We start from the raw sequence: 22245 nt of genomic DNA, 5'->3' as shown, positions 1-22245 counted from the left end.
TATTCACAGCCAGCAATGCAAATTGTGATATAGATAGTAAACAGCTGGGGACCCTGCATCACTCCTTCCAATATCCATTGGGCACTGCCTGTCTACTCAAAAATTATAATTTCCTTTCCCACATCCGCATATTTGTGTATTACCCTCAATGCCATGCACTCATTTTAATCAATATTGGAGGCTATCAAAGTTCAAATACACATTAAATGTTCACTTTTACTTATTCTGCAAGATACAACTTCAAAATATTCTTAATGTGTGAAATATGATTCTCCTAGCCTATCATTATTATTATTTTCCAAATGCCCAGTTGTCACTTCCTAAATAATAGATTCCAGAATTTTCTCTAGAACTGATGTCAGGTCAACAGGTCTATACATCCCCATTTTGTCTCCTCATTCTTTCATAAGATATGGAGTTCATTTTGTTACCTTCAAATTTGTAGAAGCCATTCTTGAATGTGTGGAATTTTGGAAAATGATCTATCTCCATCACCATTTTTTCCCCCAAAATTTATGTTATAATTCATAGAGTCCTGGAGATTAAATGTCTTTTAATTTCCCCAATAAAGGAGTTCCTTTGATTGCAACAACCTGATTTAAGGGAAATCTAACTTTATGCAAATTCTCCAAAAAAAATTTTAAAACATTATCAAGCTAGTAATAATGTTTCATGATATTCATTAATGACTGGATAGATTTCATTATTTAATTAATTAAGGTAACTATTCAACTAAATTTAAAAAATTAATGTGGGTTGAACAATGCAATACAGTAGCAAGAAAAAAGAAATTGATCTATGGGCATTTCCCAGGGGCTGTCTCGGTTAGTTTTCTTTTATTTAAGCTTAAGTTAATTTCTCTGGGAGGCTTTCAATTTCATCTTAGAAAAAGAAAGATGTACAACACAGAAGCATGCCTTTTGGCCCACCAATTCTGCACTGATCATTAATAAATAATTTGAACTAGTCCTACATTAATTCCATCTTTTATTCTCCCTACAGTCTTAGATTCTACCACTTGTCTACTCAGAAGAAGTAATTTACAGCAGTTAACTAACCTATTAACCCCCACGTCAAATCTTTAAAACTACACATTAACACAAATTTAAGAAAAAAACACAGCATAAAGGAAGTTATACAATTCCTTATCACACAAACTCACCATGTTGCATAGGCAAAATGTACATTTTCTCTAAAGATAAAACATTTGAGTAGAACATGATTTATGCAATTCCCTGGGAAAATTATTTGCTTACTAGAAGTGCAATATATGCAGTTTTGTTAAACTAAGAATCACATATTGGCAAATAATTGTAAATTAGAACAATTTCTCCATTTTTTTTATTGTTTGCAAGGTTCAATCTCAGCAGAATCTGTGAAATATTATCTGATGTATTCAAATTTTTATTGTTGTTTCAGATTTGTCCTATAAGTGATCTTTTCTAACTTAATTCAGAATGCAGTGTTGAATCTACTCTCCTATTTTTGATACCGATTGTAAACAACACATTTAGTTCCCTCATCTTCCAAATATGTACAGCTCAGTTTCTGCACTGTCTAGAAATATTTTTAAAAAATCTCATGAACATGAAAACTACCCATACTGCACTGGACAAAACAAGATAGCCTGCGATAATCAGTTTATACAGAAAAACATCAAGTCCTTAATATCTTATTTTATACTAGCATAGATGAAAATTCAAGGAAAATTAGTTCAACTAGTGATGTTGAGTTTTGTTTTGTTATGCACATTTTAAAAAAGGTAAATCAAACAAAGAAAGTCAGTGGGAACTCCTTTGTGCCTTTGTTGGATCTTCATTACTCCTGCCCTTCTTCTTTGGCTTGGCTTCGCGGACGAAGATTTATGGAGGGGGTAAAAAGTCCACGTCAGCTGCAGGCTCGTTTGTGGCTGACAAGTCCGATGCGGGACAGGCAGACACGATTGCAGCGGTTGCAAGGGAAAATTGGTTGGTTGGGGTTGGGTGTTGGGTTTTTCCTCCTTTGCCTTTTGTCCTATACTTCCATTTAACAACTTTTAAAATAAACTTCCAATAACCCCAACAAGATGGTTACTCATCTTTGTTTGTTGAGTATCTTTAGCAAAATAGTTAAATGAAAATATTCATTTATTTTAAATTTAATTTAATTTAAACATATAGCACAGTAACAGGCCATTTCAGCCCACGAGTCTATGTCTACACTACCAGTATATTTTGGAAGATGAGAGGAAACTGGAGCTCCCAGGGAAAACCCACGCAGGCACGGGGAGAACATACAAAGTCTTTATAGACAATGTGGAATTCAAACCCTGGTCCCAATCACTGGTACTGTAAAGGCATTGTGCTAACCAGTACACCCACCGTGCTGCCATTGTGTTAATGGTATGTAGATTACAACAATGGCGCAAAATAAATTGTGGCATCAGGCTAGACCAAGACAATCTCTTACCCAAAAGTTTTTTCCAGGATTTAATGAGGGATTTTGCCAAAGATATGACATCTTCTTCTTTACTCTGCTTTCTGATAGCATTTACAGACATCCCAATTCTGGTAGACTGCAAAACAAAGAATACATATTTCATGTCAAATTAAAGTTTCAATGTTTTGAACATAAAGCACCCATAAAGTTTTACGAAAATCTCATTTCCAGCTAAAACCTTTGGAACAGAATTATTTAACTAACGCAGCAGTGGAACATTTACAAAGGTGGATCTAGCTCATCTTTGTAATGAAATTACACAGAGGTAGAAATTTGAGGGTACCAAGACCACAAAAATCTTAGATAGCTTGGAAAGGGGTGAGAAGAAATTACAGTTTAAGAATATGGAGTTTCATGTATGGAAATGAATATCTTCTCAAATACACTGCCTAATCCAAGACTATATTTGAGACAACGGAGAATCATAATACAGAAGATAGAGGAGGGATAGAGCTGGGTGTTATCTGCTTTGATTTAGAACCACAGACCAATACTTCAGACGGTGCTGATTAATAATAAAAGGACAGCTGTGAACAGAGGCAAGAAAAAAAAGTCATTTCAAGCAACCTCTGGTTAGGGCCAACAGGCAGGAGTAGTTCTGGATGGCAGCAATGCCATTCAATTGGAAAATGGAGGAAGGTGAAATGATTAAAAGGTTTCAGAAAGGATGAGAAACAATAATAAACCAAATGTAAGTCAATCAGTATGTTATTTAAAACTCTGATAAGAACAGTTTCACTATAGGGAAAGAAATGGAATCCTGATTAGGAAATGTTAAAACATAGATTAGTACCAAAGATTTGAGATGTTATAACTATAACATTAGGGAGCAGAAATGGGCAATTCAACCCATTTAATCATGAGCTGATCCATTTTCCCCCCTCAGCACCACCCTTCTCCCCATAACCTTTCATACCCTGGGTAATCAAGAACATATCAATCTTTGCCTTAAATATACCCAAGGACTTGGCCTCCCACAATGACCTATGGCAATAAATTGCACAGATTTACCACTCTCTGGCTAAATAAATTCCTTTGCATCTCTGTTTTAAACAGACACCCTTCAATCCTGAAGATGTGCCCTCTTGTCCTAGACTCACCCAGCACAGTCAATAGCTTTGAAGAAGCAGCAAAACAGGAGATGAGGCAGCAATTTATTATGTAGAGTAGGATGCTCACAATGAAAGGACCAATGACAGATTTTGAAATAGAAACCTTTAGCTAAAAAGTGACCAAAAGACTTGAGGGAGAACAGGCCTTGAGTGCTAGGTGCAGTTTTAATTTAAGTATCCAAAGAAGCAGTAGAATGCATATTCATGATACTAATTCTCAGGATAATTAACTTGTTCAAAGGTGAGACTGAACAAATTTGGCCAATATTCAGTTTAGATGAATGAATGAGAGGCAAACTCACTTAGACATAAAAGATTCTGAAAAGCATTGACAGGATGAATGATGAAAATAAACCAATTCCTCAAGTTGGAAATTCTAAATTTAGGAAGGGTAGTCTCAAGATAAAAAAAAAAGTAATCTCGGACTGAGTTTTTATAAAATATATGCAGGAAGTTATAAATATTTGGAATTCTGCATTACATTCTCTTTTAATCATTTGTCCTCTCAGATATGCTTTTAACGTATCCCATATTAGAAAGCCATTCTCCCAAATTAGTTTCACAAAAAAGTTCAATCTGTTGTTGTATAAATTGTTTAAAATCTTCCCTTTTTAGTAACATCGCATTTAATTGCCATCTGTATTTATTTTCCTGCTTCTCCAATAATTGTATTACCAAGGTTGGTGGCGAGTGATCTGAGGGCAGCCTAGGTAATTATACAGTTTTTACTATTTGATCTTTCAGACTTGACAATAGCAAAAATAAATCAATTCTGGTATATGAGTCATATTTTTTTGAATAAAATTAATAATCTTTCTCCTTGGGGTTAGACTGCCTCCAAACATCCATCAACTTTAAATCTTTCACATATGAGAGTTCTTGTTTCCAATTTTGCCGATTTATCTAAGATCGAATCCAAACAAAAAGTAAAGCCCCTCCAATCAAAATATTTTTCCATCTCTCTGAGGCTTTTAAAAATATGTTCGGGGCATAAATATTCATTAATGTCCATGATTCTGAGTAAACTTTGCTATTTAACATTGCATATCTACCCACTTGGTCTATAGAGACATTTTCTACAGCTATTGGGACGTTCTTATTAATCAAAATTGCCAGCCTGCTACTTTCGAATTGAATGAGAAAGAGAAGATCTGCCCCCTCTCTCCCACAGTTGCCTCAATTTGTTGAGTTCCACTTTAGTAAGATGTGTTTCTTAGAGAAACAGTAAGTTAGCTTTTATCCTTTTTAAATATGAGAGTATTCTTTTCTTTTTGACTGACTTGTTCAAACCGTTGACATTGAAACTTATAAACATCAATGACTTATCAACAATAACAGTAAAAATTCTGTGCAAATATACAAGTATGTAAACTGTTTCATGATCTGTGACCTCGCCCTAAAAATCATGCAACCTCCGCCCCGGCGGTGACGTCCTCAAGACCCACAAAGAAAGACCCACGAAAGGCTTCAGGGAGAAAGATGAAGAACCCCACCCTAAAGCACCTTCTTGAAAATGATCTCCTCCCATTGACGCCATTACCCCCCCATAAGCCAGAGTTGTATCGTACTGTACCTTCAGAACCTTCTTTCCATTCTCCAAGCACCCAGAGACGTAGATAGGATAAAACTTTGATATTTCGCGATAAAAATTAAGACAACCACCACACAAAAAAAACTTTTACTATGCTCTTAAATATCTTATTTATACCAGTCTTTCACCATCAGCTTCACTGTTACTCTTCATAGTTGTCGAATAAACTCCTCCACTTCTTATTTCGATTTCTTCTTTTCTTCTTTGGCTTGGCTTCGCGGACGAAGATTTATGGAGGGGTACTTCCACGTTTGCTGCAGGCTCATTGGTGACTGACAAGTCTGATGCGGGACAGGCAGGCACAGTTGCAGCGGTTGCAAGGGAAAATTGGTTGGTTGGGGTTGGGTGTTGATTCTTTCCTCCTTTGTCTTTTGTCAGTGAGGTGGGCTCTCCGGTCTTCTTCAAAGGAGGTTGCTGCCCGCCAAACTGTGAGGAGCTAAGATGCATGGTTGGAGGCGACATCAGCCCGCTGGCAGTGGTCAATGTGGCAGGCACCAAGAGATTTCTTTAAGCAGTGCTTGTACCTCTTCTTTGGTGCACCTCTGTCTCGGTGGCCAGTGGAGAGCTCGCCATATAACACGATCTTGGGAAGGCGATGGTCCTCCATTCTGAAGACGAGACCCACCCAGCGCAGTTGGGTCTTCAGCAGCGTGGATTCGATGCTTGCGGACTCTGCCAGCTCGAGTACTTCAATGTTGGTGATGAAGTCACTCCAATGAATGTTGAGGATGGAGCGGAGACAGCGCTGATGGAAGCATTCTAGGAGCCGTAGGTGATGCCGGTAAAGGACCCATGATTCGGAGCTGAACAGGAGAGTGAGTATGACAATCTGTACACGCTGATCTTTGTGTTTCTTCAGGTGGTTGTTTTTCCAGACTCTTTTGTGTAGTCTTCCAAAGGCGCTATTTGCCTTGGCGAGTCTGTTGTCTATCTCGTTGTCGATCCTTGCATCAGATGAAATGGTGCAGCCGAGGTAGGTAAACTGGTTGACCGTTTTGAGTTCTGTGTGCCCGATGGCCCCCCCACATTTCGATTTAAAATATCTTCTATTGCCTTTTCTTGGAGTTGTCTCTTGACCACGTCAAATTGTCTTCTTCTCGGAATCATCGTGTTACTAAAGTCCTGGAAGTACATGATCTCTGCATTGTCCCATTTCAAGGGAAAACCAGAGTTTTGAGTATTTTCATAAGCAACTCTCTATCTTTGAAGCTTAACAATCTCACCAGAACAGGTTGAGGGCAGGCTTCACCCATTATCCTCCGTCCCAATGTTTGAAGAGCACGTTCAATGTACATTCGGTCGTCAAGTTCATCGGTGCAAAGGACTTGAGGGATCCAAGTCTCGAAGAATTTCATGGCATCTTTGCTTTCTGCACCTTCTCTCAGGCCAACAATTCGCACATTGTTCCTCCAACTGAAGTTCTCCATATGATTCAATTGGTCCAAAAGAAGCTGCTTATCTGTCGCCTATTGTTCAGCTTATTTCTTTAGTCCTTCAATTTGTTCATGGTGTTTGCCAAGATCTTCCCCGGCTCTGTCCTCTCTTTCATTTAAATCATTAATAGCTTCACCTACATCTCTACTGTCTACTGTAGTGGTAAGTCTCTACACACTTGTAAAACATTGACCCAGACCTCCAATCTCTTGCAGCAGAGTTTCAAAATTTGGTGTTCATTGAGAGTAGGAAGCATCTCCACCCATTCTTTCCGTCGAGGTGATTGGCGAGGCTGGAGCTTTTTCCTCACAGATTTTGGATCTTCCAGTCATTCTTCAACATTCTCTCTCTTAGAAAAAACACCTGTTTGACTCTCTCTGCTTGCAAAACCACATGACCCTCTTAGAACAGCAAACTGCACTCAGACAGCCTGTAGCTCTGAACTTAATCCTCCAAGTTCTTTCATCTGTTGCTTTTTAAAACAAAAATTAATTAGTGAAGTCCCTTAGGCACTCTTCAAAGTTTTTGCAAAAAGCACTCAGAACTGCCTGTCTGGCTTGAGCAAAGCTCCAGTATTTTAAATGAGATCTATTCTGAAATGTTTGTAAGTGACCTACACTAAAACCTGTCACAATTTATCTCTTTTAAAACATATCTAAATACAATACAAAATACAACATAATCTGTCACAGCACTAACTTTGTAGGGGATCAACACGAATTGAGGAAAGTGCTTATGGACTTGAATCAAGATCAGATTCATGATGAACTACTCCAGAAAGGAATCAATTACATCTTCCATCCCTCTTCTGGCTCACACCAAGGAGATGTATGGTAAAGATTGATTAGATCAGTGCGCAAGATTCTCAGTTTCATCCTAAATGGGCAGAATCTTGGTGAAGACAGTCTTCACACAATTATATGTGAAGTTGAAGCTATCCCCAACAGTTGTCCAATCACTAAGACTTCTACAAATCCAAATGATCTTGAAGCACTTAACCCGAATCAGCTTTCATTGCCACCGGGGCAGTTTCAGAAGGAAGACAATATGTCCACATTGCAGGTAGAAGCAGATGTAATATATAATTGGATTTGTTCTGGAAAATATGGATGAAGGCATATATTCCATTGTTGCAAGAGCATCAAAATTGGTCTAAGATCAGGTGCAATTTCAAGCCCAGGAATGTCTTAATCATTGTGGACAATTCAGTGCCTTGAAATTCATGGTTAATGGGGAGGATTGTTGATACCATTCGAGACAAAAGAGGACTTGTATGTCAAGTTCGGATCAAGACTAAAACTGGCTTTCTGAACAGACCAATTACCAAAATCTGTCTTTTGCAAGAGGCAGAAAGCTTTGATAATTGAGTTTTATTTTCTTTTGAAATTTAACCAACATACACTACTATGTACTATGCTTGAAAGTATATTTTTTAAATATAATTAAGAGTAGTATTGTAAGGGTCAAAAAGTATTTCATGCAAGTAAATAGTCAATTTGTGGCTTTGTTTAACATTTTTATGCTTGTTTAAGAGATAAAGATGCTCAGTTTATTTTCTTTTGTTCTGTGAAATAGAGGTATCAGAAAAAGTTAGGAGCCTTCTTTTGATCCTCTAACAACGTTTTAATGGCTTGTAATAACGTATAGCAACTTATGTTAACAATGTTTAATAAATATTTGAAAGCTCAACTTAACTTTAGTTCAAATTTGTTTGAACGAATTACAGACAACAACAACAATATTATTTGATCTTTCAAGCGACTATAAAGGTAGTCACTACAAGCATGCTGTTCAAGAAAGTATTTTTACATTCACTATTCATTGATCTAAGGATACCTTGGTCACATGGATGAATTAATGTAGTCACATTTAGGGGAAAGTACATGGCATAAATATTATTTTTGATGATAATTTCAGCTGGTGGATGAGCAGAGAAGTTGTAGAGGAATAACAAAATCTTGCAGTTGTCATTCAGTGCAGCTTCCCAGCAGTGAGTATAAGTCACATGGATGAATTAATGTAGTCACATTTAGGGGAAAGTAAATGGCATAAATATTATTTTTGATGAAAATTTCAGCTGGTGGATGAGCAGAACAGTTGTAGAGGAATAACAAAATCTTGGAGTTGTCATTCAGTGCAGCTTCCCAGCAGTGAGTGCAAGTCGCTGGTACAAAAAGTTTGTGAAAACAACCAGAAAAGATTACCCTGGTGATCCATGCCTTTTTGTTTGCATAATAATGGATGGGTAAGAAGTGCACTCCTTTAAAACAACTAGGATGCAAGCTATTGCCTATCACAGCAAGTTTACACTTATGCGTACCTGTTGCATTAACATATCCCAGCAGTTATTCTGTCCTTGGCATCCTTAATTCCTGCAGGGGCTGTCTTATCAGCTGTAATCAGTGTCTTTCTACGGCAATAATGCCAAAACAGTGATGTTTCATCAGCATTATAAACTTGTTCTGGCATCAGAATTTCATTAGCGATGATCTTGGCAAACTTGTCTATGAATTTTTCTGCTACTTCGTGATCAGCAGATACCTTATCACCACAAGTCTTTAAAAATTAAATGCCGTGACTTTTCTTAAATTTATTCAACCAGCCTGTTGAATATCCACAGTTCCCTTCAATTTTCAGTTCATCATGATAGATTTTTGCTTGTTTCATGATCAGCATACCATTAAGTGGCACATGTTCTCTGTGACGCTGACAGATCCACTCTTTCCATACAGAATCAGGATCTTCACTTTTAACGTTATGCAGTGTTTTTCTATTTTTCATCAACTTCTGTTCAAACACTTTCAGCACAACTTCAACAGTTTATCCTTCAGTTTCTTTAGGTCCAATCCCATACTGTTCTGTAAGAAGTTTCACACTTACACTGTTGTCCATTTTCTCCAACAGCTTGACACTCTGTGCTATAGATAAATATAAATGCTTCCTCTTTTTCTTATCACTGTTACCTATGGGCATAGCTGCATGCCTTTTTGACATTTCAACTATATCGTTATACCACAGAGCATGTAAGTCTGGCAGAGACGATGGTTGTTAATAAACTTGTGCCAACAGCATCAGAGCCCCACATGGGCAAGTGAGGTAGTGGTATCTTGTCAGCATCAAAAGGTTTCAGATTTTGGAACATTTTGGATCTTCAGATATGGGGTACTCGACCTGTATACCTTGCAATCGGAACTAGGGAATTGTTATCTGGTCTTTTAAGAGTCTTTCTCGGTAAATCTGTTAAAAGAGGATTTTATACCAATACACAAACTGTGATACTGAATGTGAAACACTTTCAAATATCTGATGCAAAATTAACATTAAACATCAGCAAAAAGGAAAACTAACGACTGGGAATGAATTTCTAGCCAGCAGCTTATGTAATTTTCTAATAACATTGACTTATTGATTGCAATATATTAAATTAAACAGCAATTAATTTTAATTGAAAGTGGTCACTTGAATCAGTAAAATTTGATGTCAATAAAATGTGAGATTTTTCCCTTTTAATAAGATGACCTGTTAATTTCACATATTTGCAAACAAGAGATACAATTCATGTATGTACTTAAAGCATCTACAGTAGCCAAATATATACCTTAAAAAATGGTACATTTACTCTGCACTACTTAAGATATTGAAATCTTAACTAAAAGCAGTCTGATTAATATTTCCCTAGCCATTATAGGACATTGTCAGCAGAAGAAGGGAAATAGTGTGTTAGGGTTTACTTTTTTCAGTATTTAAAGGGGCAACTTGATGACAATTAGTGGAAATGACTGAGCAGCTTTAGAACTCACAGCAGGAACACCTTTTGAAATCCAAAATGTGTGATTAATTTGACAGTAAATGTTTTGTCCAGTGTTGCTACGGAGACCCTCCTCCATGGGTTTCTCAGCAATGTATGGTCGTTAGTAGTCCATTATTGGAAGCATGTCCACGGCTGGCCACAAAGTGGGTCAAGGACCTTGAGTTGGGAATGTAAAAAATACCTATTAGCAATCAGACTAATCCTGGACAGTCTATGGGGAAACTACCCCTCAACTGATGAACAGTGTATTCAGGGGTTCAGATATTGCACTAATCAAGATATGAGACAATGTACAAGAGGACCCTCAGCCACACTCTCATGCCTGTATTCATCTCTGTAAAGGTCAAGGTCATCTATTCTCTATTTCAGGACACTGCAACCAGTCATGCCAGATTTCTGCTTTGACTTACAATTTTCTACATCAGAGAGGTCATCAAGAAATCTCAGCCATTTAGATTTGCTAGAATTACTGGCTTCCCATGATCCAGTTAAGGATCCCTTTCATCAAAAGGAATAGTTTGCACTCTCTCAATGTACAATTATAAATCAGAAGAATTTCCTCTTGGTGAATGTGATATGTATGGTCAAGTCAAGTCTTTTTATAATCTGATTGTGCAAGCACAACCCAATGAAACAGCATTATCTAGCCCTCTGAGCAAAACATGAAGACATACAACCAGGCATAACACATATGTGGACAATAGATATGCAGGACAAGTATTCATATTCATGACTCCCTCAACCTGATGGAGTCTGCAATGACAGTCTCAGAGCAGAAACAAGGCAAATGAAAAGTTGTGGATATACTGTACCCAAAGAGAGCTAATGTATTGGGCAAAGTGAGCAGAAAGACCAATGATTTAAACTGTATTTCTTTCAAGGCAGGAGGCATAGCCCACAAGGCAGACAAATTCAGGTTGTGGACTGGCCATAACAGAAACATGGTTAAGAAACTCAGCTGGTAAAAAGTGTACTTTATGTAGCACAGATAAATATATATAATCAACATTTTGGGCTTGAGCAAGGCAATGATCACATTGATGGGGCTGTATTACATGCCAATAATCAACAGAAATTGGAAGAGTAGATGTGTAAGAAAATTGCAGAATTATAGGAAGTTTTAATAGGAGACAAATTTCTCAAATATTGACTGGGGCAACCTTAGTACAAAAAGTTTGGATGAGATGAAATTTGTTAAGTGTGTCCAAGATGCCCTACAACACTGGACCTCCTCCAAGGGAACAAGATAGGGCAAGTAACTGAAGTGACAGAGGAGGACTACTTTTGGTCCAGTGAATTTCTAAAGAGTTATGAAGAAAGATGGTTAAATTATTAAATTGGGGTGAGGCAGATTTCCGAGCAATTAGACAGGAACTTGATTGGGAGAAGATATTTGCAAGTAAGAGGACAGATGGAAACTCAATGTTTTTCATTGTGAATAGCAAGAGATCAGGCACTGCCGGCTCCTGTGGTTTTGGTGAATGGCAATGCTGGTAAGTTTAGTAAGTTGGTTACCCTTTACTTCCTATGAATCCTGCGTGATCTGATGAGCATCTTCAGCATGTTTGTGTATTGCACTAAACCCCAGCATCTGCAGATTTTCTTGTTTAACAGAGTTTAAGGAACCCTGTTTGACGAGGGATATTAAGGTTTCGTTCTGGAAAAAGGAGGCTTACATCAGATTTAAGAAATCTGAAGCAAACAAATCCTTTAATGATGAGCATAGGATGTGTAGGAGTATGCTCAAGAGGGAAATCAGGATATTCAAAAAGAGGACACAAGATGGAGCTTGAGAGAAGGATAAAGGAGAATCCCAAGAGATTCTACAGGCATATTAGAGTAAAGGGTGGCTAGTGAGCAATTGCTCCCACTAAAATCAACAAGACCATCTTTGTGTGGAGCCACATGGGTATGATTTGAATGAATTCTTCTCATTAGTCTTTAATGTGGTGGAGATCACAAAAGCTAAAGAATGCAAGGAAACAAGTGGCAAGATACCAATTATATTAGAACAGGGAAGAGTCTTGGCAGCCTTGGAGCTTATTAAAGTGGATATATCCCCAAGCCCTGAAGTGCATCCTTGCACTTTGTGAGAAAGTAGGCAAGAAATTGCAGAGTCCTTAATCAACAAATTTACAATATCTTTGGTCTTGATTAAAGCGTTGGAAGATTGTGACTAAATGTTATGCTTTTTTTTTAAAAAAGGGCAGCAAGGACAATCTAGACAATTACAACCAGTGAACTTGAAAGAAGTGTTTGGCAAATTGCAGGAGGGGATTCTGAGGTATGGGATCTACTCGCCTTTGGATAATCAGGGACTGACTGGAGATAGTGATGCATGGCAAATCTTGTCTCTTTAATCTGAAGTTTTTTCGAAGAGGTGACCAAGAGGGTGAATGAGGGCAAGGCAGTAGATGTTGTTCATTTAGACATTAGCATGGCCTTTGACAAGGTCCTGCATGGCATGTTAGTCTGGAAGTTAGATCACATGGAATCCAAGGTGAGCTGGCTCTTTAGTTTCAAAACTGCTGAGTAGAAGGAGGCAGAGGGTAGTTGAGGCAGAATGTTTTCTGATTAGAGGCTGGTTTCCAGTGGTGTTGGGCCAAAAGGCTTATTCTATACTCTGTCTGTCTATGACATACCAGGCCATGACACACATCTGGTGAAATTTCCCAAGAGTGTCATACCAAACCTCTGCAAACTCCTGAGGAATTAGACTTGCTGACATGCTTTCTTCACGATGACATTAGTGTACTGGGTCCTGGAAAGATCCTCCGAGATAGTGACTCCCAGGAATTTAAATTTGCTTACCCTCCCAATGATCACAGGATTGTACAACTCTGGTTTTCCCTTCCTAAAGTCCACAACCAGTTCCTTGGTTTTAGTGACATGGAATGTGAGGTTGTTATTCGTACACCATTAAGCCAAGTTTTCAATCTTCTCCCCTTTTTATACAACCGACTACTGTGGTACCGTCAGCAAAATTGTAGATAGTGTTGTCATACCAAGCTACACAGTCAAAGGTGTAAAGCGAGTAGAGTGCTGATGGAATTAAGGAGGAGGCATTCTTCCCAATTGTCACTGATTGAGATCTGAAGGTGAAAAAATCCAAGATCCAATTGCACAGTGGGGTATTGAGGCACAGGTCTTAAGAATTTGTTCATCACTTTTATTACATGCATCAAAGCATTCTTCAGCCATAGCTGCTAAGAGTATATGCAATATAAACATGAAAGACCAGGTATGCAGTGGAAAATGGTACTTTAATGCGAGCCAAGAAATTTTGTCACTTGGACCAGTACACAGACACATAGCAATACAAGTCAAGCAGCTGTAGAGAACTCATTATATTCTGCAGCCTGTTGCATGTTATATAAACCCAAGATAGCAGGAAATTCAAGAGTATAAGTGACAAGCAGACCAGGAATGCGAGGGCTACATGCCACGCATGAGGAGCAAAAGTAGGGTAACAGAATTAAGGTATCACAACCATGAGCATGGCCCCAATCAGTACCCATAGACTCAACATGTTGGTGCATACTACAATGACTACCTGACAAAGATCTGCTTGTCCTACAAAAGCCTGCAAAATTATAATCCACAGTGTAAGTTGCTTGATCCTTTCCAGACAAGCAAGTCAATGAAGCCCAGCACTTCATACCCAAAAGGAGACAAACTTGCATTGTATTGAAATCCTTGAATGCAAAATTGAAAAGGCCTAGAAGGCCTCAAGAAAATAAGAGTAAAGTGAGGTTAGGTTGAATAGTTCTTAGGGCTGAATCAAATATGATAGACTGAATGGCTTCCACTCTATGTTGTAAATTTCTATGATTCTAAACACAAGGTAAGTCTGAATTTTTTTTTAAAAATGAACATCATTTTATTACTATTGATTCCTTGTATTAAACAATTCTAACTTCATTTTTTTTGCTGAGAATGAAAAATACCCCATTTATCTATATACACAAAGATGTGCATTTCTATATTGCCTGGCCTTTCATGTTATTTTCAATGCATCCCAAAGCACTTCACAGCAATTTAAAAACAATGTTGATCACACTTCCACAGTAATGCAGGAAGCATTGTACAGTTTATGTTCCCACAAACAGCAATCCTGAAAATTCACACAAAGGTCCTTAGACATAAATCAAGAATGGGCTTTTTTTTTAATATAAATATAAACAAGATATGGAGGCCTACTTGTTATTCATCTGGACAAACAATTAAAATTATACAAACATTTTTGATAATTGTGGTTAATTATGGGATAGCTCCAAGAAAAATTCTCAAGAGTTTTTATTTTGTTATTAAAAACCCACATGACTCAAAGAGCCTGCCATCCCTACCTGCTCTGGCCTACAAGTGAATCCAGTCCCACGCTACATGCTTGACTCTTAATGCCCTCATAGTAGAATTCAGTAGATTCTGGTGGGACAATATGATAAAGACTTTGACTTTGACTTAAGTATTCGCAGTCCTTGGTTAAAATGGCAATTCCAATTAACAACAGACTCATTAGAAAATATCGGCAGATTGTTAAGATAAATGTTATCGCACGTAATATAAACTTGCAGTTACTAAGAAAAAGTGCCCTTGATCTTTGTAAAAATGTAAAATGAGTGGTATATTAGCAGCCTATTTTACAACTTTCCAATTAATATTTACATTGACTTTTATAATATCAAAAATGAGGAGAGATGTTAAAATATGTCAATCACACATTAACATCCATTTTACAGAATCTCACAAAATCAAATTACCTCAGCAATGAAATTTTCCAAGGAACATTTTTTGTTTTACTTTTGTTACGAACATTATAGAGGAATTAAAGGAGGAAAATAAAGAAAGGTGATTGCAAGCACAGGCAAATGAAAAGATTCCATTTAAAATTTTATGGTAGGAATTATGATTACATGATACAAGAATTTGAATGACAAGTTTCAGAACAAGTCAAAAAGGCTGAAACTGATAGTACTGCAGTTTGAGAGAAAATATGATTACATGCAATGGAATCCATTTTTGTTGACTTATACATTTAATTTGTTTCAACTTTATCCCCAAGAGAACGCACCTGCAAAAGTTCCAAGGTCATAGGAATGCTCTTTAGCTCTTTCAGCAAATCCAGGGCACCAACCTGTGAAATATAAAGAACAGGCACTAATGTCAAATGAAGATATACTGAAAGTACAAACAAACTTGATGGATCAAATTTATTTTAGCAATGCAGGGACTTTAAACTGAACATGAAATTAACAGCTTCTGCACTTTCAGAATCCAAAATAGCCCTCGTTACATGGCAAGTTTAATGCACTTTACAGAACACTTTTGCAAAATTCACAAGTGGAAAGCCAGAGAAAGCTGCAGTACTTTACCACCATACACATTATAATGGCTCATTGTATGCAACCAGCACAACTTTAAATTGTTAACTTGCTGAAACTCAATAGATCTTGAAACAGAGGGAGGAAGAAGAAAATTGGCAGGTTACCACTACAGGTATCGATAATCCAGCACAAAATTAACCTGGTGCAAGCCTATTTAAAAAATCACAAGAAATACAATGCCAGTAAAGTAAAGCTTTCCATATGATTAGGGATTATTTAGTTTCAATGCACTTTTACAATTTTAACATGTAACTATTTCAAAATTAACATTCTTAAAAATATTTGTCGTACCTTTACAAATGTTCATCTTAAGCCACAGGTTTAATGGCTTAAGGCCTAACCAATCTTTTCCAGCTCGCCACTTGCACTGGGAAAGGCTCTGAGCCTTGCTGTGCTGAGTTCAGCTCCCAATGTAAGTGTATATCATAGGCAATGGTAGAAAGACCAACATTGGCCAGGAAGCAGGCAACTTGCAAATTTTTTTGAAAATTTTATTTATCACTTGTTTCAATACCAAACAGTTATTCAATTATGTACAGATAATGCAATATTATTCAATACAAGAGGATACAAAAAAAATTATATTTCTCCCCCAAACCCCCCTCGCCCCAAAAAGGATAGGAAAAAAAGAAACACCTAGACTATATATTAATCACTAATCATATTCTCTTGATATAACTATTATATCTCCTGATGATTTATTGAGAGGAGTGGGTGATGTGGATGGGTTTTTATTAATAAATTCCATATATGGTTCCTAAATCTTATAAAAATTCCCAATCTGATTCCTTAAATTCTAAGTATTTTTTTCTAATGGCATATAATTTTGTATTATTATAATTTTGTAACCTGTCCATCGTTGTAACATTTTCTGTTTTCCATGTCACAGCTACACATTTTTGCACTTCCGCTATTGCTATATTAAGAAATTTTTGATATTTATTCATCTTCAATTTCATATCTTCTTCATATATATTACCAAGTAAAAATATTCTCAGATCCTGTTGAATTTTTATCTTCATAATTTGTCCTAATAATTATACTTAAATCTTTCCAAAATTTTTCACCTTTAAACAGGACCAAACTGAGTGTACAAAGGTCCCTACTTCCTTATGACATCTGAAACCTTCATCAGAATAATTTGAGTTTAATCCTTTTAATTTATTTAATATATCAAATTTAATATCTTACATTAATTGTATTTGTAACATTCTCTTGACCAAACTTCTTTAATTTGTATATTTAAATCTTTTCCCCATTGTTTTGATTAAAATACTTCTTTCCCCCTATAGTATCTTGTAATTTTATATACACATTTGTAATAAATTTCTCAATAAATGTATCTGCAATTAAATATTCAAATTGACTTTATTCCAGTAGTATTAAAATATATCTAAAAGAGAAATTAGATGCGAGTTTAAGTTGATAGTGTAGCGGGCCGAGTGACTGCGCAGTTAGACAGGCCAAATCACCGCCCCAGACATCCAAATCAAAATGGTGCAGGTCCCCCTTCACTCCCAAGGAGAAACCTGCAATTAACGGCACGTGTGGCCAAGGGGCATCACTGATCACCACTCCTGGGTAGCGCAACACTGGTCAGGGAGTGACAAAGTCAGTTACTAGTTCACCCTCACACTGTGTGGATGTCTCTTGATTCCATAGCGCTACCATAGCTGACACTACAGTGGAGACCCTGACGGTTACAACGTTTTTGGAAACCTCCTTGAATGTAACAGATGTAGGATGCTGTTACCATTATAGTCACAAAGACTGCGACTGTGGGCATTGTGACAGAGTATACAGAGGTGCTTGGGAGATAAATTGGGTAAAGGTTTGTTGCAGCGGGTCACACAACCACTTTAAAAGACAGAATTTTTGCAGGAGCTTTTGCAAGAGTGCTCAGACTCATGATGCACTGCTGTTTGAAAAATGCAACAAATGTAATAACAGGCAGTAGCAGCTTTGTCTGGAAAACGGAACTTGCTATCTGGAAGGTCGTGTGATCTTTGCAGGCAGAGAGCAGAAAGGGGAGGTCTGGCTGTCCTGTGTTTCCCTTGGAATAGGAGAAACAGAAAGGAATTCTGTGGTGGATGACCTGGAACAAGAAACAACTCTCTCTCTGAAAACCAACAAGAACCCTTCTGAGAGGTAACCATTTACCTGTTAAGCACCAAAATCTGGTGAACTTTATTAATCTTAACTTCTGTGCACAGTACAAGAATTGCCTGCAACCAGTGAGATTAGACTGTAAACCAAAGAACTTTGCTGAACTTGCACACATATTATACACATGTGCACTTAGCATTAGAAGGGGGTTAAGTGAGTCAATAGAGATAAGTTAAAGTTTGATTGTATTTTCATGTTCAAAGATAATTAAAAGCAACTTTTGTTTAAGTAACCCTTTGTCGGGGTGCATATCTATTGCTGCTGGGTTTTGGGGTCCTCTGGACTTGTAACAGCGTGTATTTGCCACCCTTCTGGGGAAACCAGCCCAGGAATTGGCTACAACTGGCCAAATCACAGTTCCACATCAGAAGCATTATCTCAGAAGACACCAAGTTCTGGCATGTCACCCAGCCAAAGTAAGCTCCTTCATGGAAAATCCTCCCATGGAGCGCAAATATGAGAAATTCTGGTATTTCCTCCTCGATTGCCTGGAACTCAGCCAGCACGAGTGCGCCATTTGCATCCTAAATATGCAAGGCCTGGGCAATAGAAACCCCTCCGAGCTCATGCACGATATGGTGGCCCAAGCAGATGGACACATGAACTGTTTCCTTTTCGAGGCCCTGTTCTTCTCCACATTTCCTCAGCAGTTTCTGACATGGATTTCACCACCCCATACCTGGTAGCCAAGGAAGCAGACAGACTTTACTGTTCCCTGCAACAGAGCTCGATCCTTCTTCTTTTCTTTGGCTTGGCTTCGCGAACGAAGATTTATGGAGGGGGTAAAAAGTCCACGTCAGCTGCAGGCTCGTTTGTGGCTGACCAGTCCGATGCGGGACAGGCAGACACGATTGCAGCGGTTGCAAGGGAAAATTGGTTGGTTGGGGTTGGGTGTTGGGTTTTTCCTCCTTTGCCTTTTGTCAGTGAGGTGGGCTCTGCGGTCTTCTTCAAAGGAGGCTGCTGCCCGCCAAACTGTGAGGCGCCAAGATGCACGGTTTGAGGCGTTATCAGCCCACTGGCGGTGGTCAATGTGGCAGGCACCAAGAGATTTCTTTAGGCAGTCCTTTTACCTTTTCTTTGGTGCACCTCTGTCACGGTGGCCAGTGGAGAGCTCGCCATATAATACGATCTTGGGAAGGCGATGGTCCTCCATTCTGGAGACGTGACCCATCCAGCGCAGCTGGATCTTCAGCAGCGTGGACTCGATGCTGTCGACCTCTGCCATCTCGAGTACCTCGACGTTAGGGGTGTGAGCGCTCCAATGGATGTTGAGGATGGAGCGGAGACAACGCTGGTGGAAGCGTTCTAGGAGCCGTAGGTGGTGCCGGTAGATGACCCATGATTCGGAGCCGAACAGGAGTGTGGGTATGACAACGGCTCTGTATACGCTTATCTTTGTGAGGTTTTTCAGTTGGTTGTTTTTCCAGACTCTTTTGTGTAGTCTTCCAAAGGCGCTATTTGCCTTGGCGAGTCTGTTGTCTATCTCATTGTCGATCCTTGCATCTGATGAAATGGTGCAGCCGAGATAGGTAAACTGGTTGACCGTTTTGAGTTTTGTGTGCCCGATGGAGATGTGGGGGGGCTGGTAGTCATGGTGGGGAGCTGGCTGATGGAGGACCTCAGTTTTCTTCAGGCTGACTTCCAGGCCAAACATTTTGGCAGTTTCCGCAAAGCAGGACGTCAAGCGCTGAAGAGCTGGCTCTGAATGGGCAACTAAAGCGGCATCATCTGCAAAGAGTAGTTCACGGACAAGTTTCTCTTGTGTCTTGGTGTGAGCTTGCAGGCGCCTCAGATTGAAGAGACTGCCATCCGTGCGGTACCGGATGTAAACAGCGTCTTCATTGTTGGGGTCTTTCATGGCTTGGTTCAGCATCATGCTGAAGAAGATTGAAAAGAGGGTTGGTGCGAGAACACAGCCTTGCTTCACGCCATTGTTAATGGAGAAGGGTTCAGAGAGCTCATTGCTGTATCTGACCCGACCTTGTTGGTTTTCGTGCAGTTGGATAATCATGTTGAGGAACTTTGGGGGACATTCGATGCGCTCTAGTATTTGCCAAAGCCCTTTCCTGCTCACGGTGTCGAAGGCTTTGGTGAGGTCAACAAAGGTGATGTAGAGTCCTTTGTTTTGTTCTCTGCAGTTTTCTTGGAGCTGTCTGAGGGCAAAGACCATGTCAGTGGTTCCTCTGTTTGCGCGAAAGCCGCACTGTGATTCTGGGAGAATATTCTCAGCGACACTAGGTATTATTCTATTTAGTAGAATCCTAGCGAAGATTTTGCCTGCAATGGAGAGCAACGTGATTCCCCTGTAGTTTGAGCAGTCTGATTTCAGGATCTTGCTGATCCTGAGGATGTTGAGGGTAGGGTAAACGGCGGCGGCCCCGATCCGGGCAGGAGCAAGGGGGCGACGGCGGCCCCAGTCCGGGCACAGGGAGAGCAGCAGCGGCCCCGGCCCCGGTCCAGGTGAAGGGTAAACGGCGGCGGCCCCGATACGGGCAGGAGCAAGGGGGAGACGGCGGCCCCAGTCCGGGCACAGGGAGAGCAGCAGCGGCCCCGGCCCCGGTCCGGGCGAAGGGTAGACGGCGGCGGCCCCGATACGGGCAGGAGCAAGGGGGAGACGGCGGCCCCAGTCCGGGCACAGGGAGAGCAGCAGCGGCCCCGGCCCCGGTCCGGGCGAAGGGTAGACGGCGGCGGCCCCGATACGGGCAGGAGCAAGGGGGAGACGGCGGCCCCGGCCTCGGTCGAGTGAGGCAGGCGGAGGCCCCGGTCCGGACAGGGAGTGGGAGGCGGCGGCCCCAGTCCAGGCACAGGGAGAGCAGCAGCGGCCCCGGCCCCGGTCCGGGCGAAGGGTAGACGGCGGCGGCCCCGATACGGGCAGGAGCAAGGGGGAGACGGCGGCCCCGGCCTCGGTCGAGTGAGGCAGGCGGAGGCCCCGGTCCGGGCAGGGAGTGGGAGGCGGTGGCCCCAGTCCAGGCACAGGGTGAACTGCGGCGGCCTCGGCCCCGGTCCGGGCAGTATGGACCGACCTAGGAGGGGAGGCAGGCCCCTCCAGCGCGGGTAAGAAACCTGCATAGGAGAAGGCCACTCCGATATAAAACCTACGACCCAAGGACCTCGCTGCCACGTCCCAGCTTGCTTGGCCACGGCACACGAGAGCTCGATCCATATTCAGCCAATCTACGCCGTCGACACTGTCGCTTCAGCACCCCCACTGGGCCATCCAGCAGTAGCCACGGCCCAACCATAGCGCAATGAACGCTGACAAACAGAGCAAATACTGCTTCTACCACCGTAGATGGGGCTGAAACAACTGGCAGTACCCCCCCCCCCCACCATGCTCCTACCCCACCACCAAACCAAACGCTGCTATGGGAAACGGGCAGGCTGGCCACCAATAGTGGCCCCGGTGGTTGGCGCTCATAAAGGCCTACTCTACCTCAGGGATCAGTGGACAGAGAGGAACTTCCTAGTTGACAAAGAGATCAGCCTCATCCCACCCAATATTTTGAGACAAAACACAACCCCAAGGACCTCCCCTCTACGAGCAGCCAACGGCTCCATTCTAAGTTACAGCACCCATCTGGTCACAATCCATGCCGTGGACTCGGTTTTCCAGTGGAAGTGCACAATCGTGGTTGTGGGACAGGCCTTACTTGGAGCAGATTTCCTCCGGGCACATGAACTTTTGATGGACATGACCAGATACCATTTGGTATATGCTACAACGTTCCAGTCATACCCCCTTACTCTGCGGCAATGTCCTTTTCTACCGTTAGGAATCCACACTTTGAACTGAAACGAGTATGTCCGCCTACTGGCCAAGAACCCGGCCCTCCTGGCGCCCAATTTCCATGACGCCAGACCGCCATATTGCGTGGAGCACTACATCGAGACCACTGGGCTTCCAGTGCATGCACAGACATGATGCCCCCCACAAGAAAAAATTCAGCAAGTCAAGACTGAGTTCACTGACATGGAGGAGCTGGGGATCGTCTGCCATTCAAACAGCCCCTGGGCCTCCCCACTGCACATGATACAGAAGAGGTCCGGCAGCTGGTGCCCGTGTGGTGACTGCAGGCAACTAAATGATGCTACAGTCCCAGATAGGTACCATATCCCACACGTCCAGTACTTCGTCACAAGGCTCCAGGGCTGCCGGATCGTTTCCAATGTGGACCGTGTCACGGGGCAACTTCAAAATACGGTGTATCCAAAAAATAGCCATCATCAAACCCTTCGATCTTTTAGAGTTCCTTCAGATGCCGTTCGGAC

At 40.7% G+C, this 22245-nt stretch overlaps 1 protein-coding gene across 4 annotated transcripts in view; it reads right to left on the bottom strand.

The window, feature by feature from the left end:
* tcea1 (transcription elongation factor A (SII), 1) overlaps nt 1-22245 on the bottom strand; it is a 77364-nt gene that overhangs the window by 33133 nt on the left and 21986 nt on the right. Inside the window, exons 2-5 of one of the 4 annotated variants that reach the window (XM_069921488.1) lie at nt 15498-15560; nt 14773-14851; nt 10416-10582; nt 2449-2554 (exon numbers count right to left, since the gene is read on the bottom strand). In XM_069921488.1, the coding sequence (XP_069777589.1) occupies nt 2449-2554; nt 10416-10502 (193 nt within the window). In that variant the 5' untranslated portion in view covers nt 10503-10582; nt 14773-14851; nt 15498-15560. Of the gene's footprint in view, nt 1-2448; nt 2555-10415; nt 10583-14772; nt 14852-15497; nt 15561-22245 lie in introns of those variants that run through there. The other 3 variants (XM_069921490.1, XM_069921489.1, XM_069921487.1) reach the window with 3 other exon arrangements.

Source organism: Narcine bancroftii, chromosome 2, assembly GCF_036971445.1.
Source record: "Narcine bancroftii isolate sNarBan1 chromosome 2, sNarBan1.hap1, whole genome shotgun sequence".
NCBI lineage: Eukaryota > Metazoa > Chordata > Chondrichthyes > Torpediniformes > Narcinidae > Narcine > Narcine bancroftii.
This window is presented reverse-complemented; position numbering and strand designations above follow the sequence as displayed.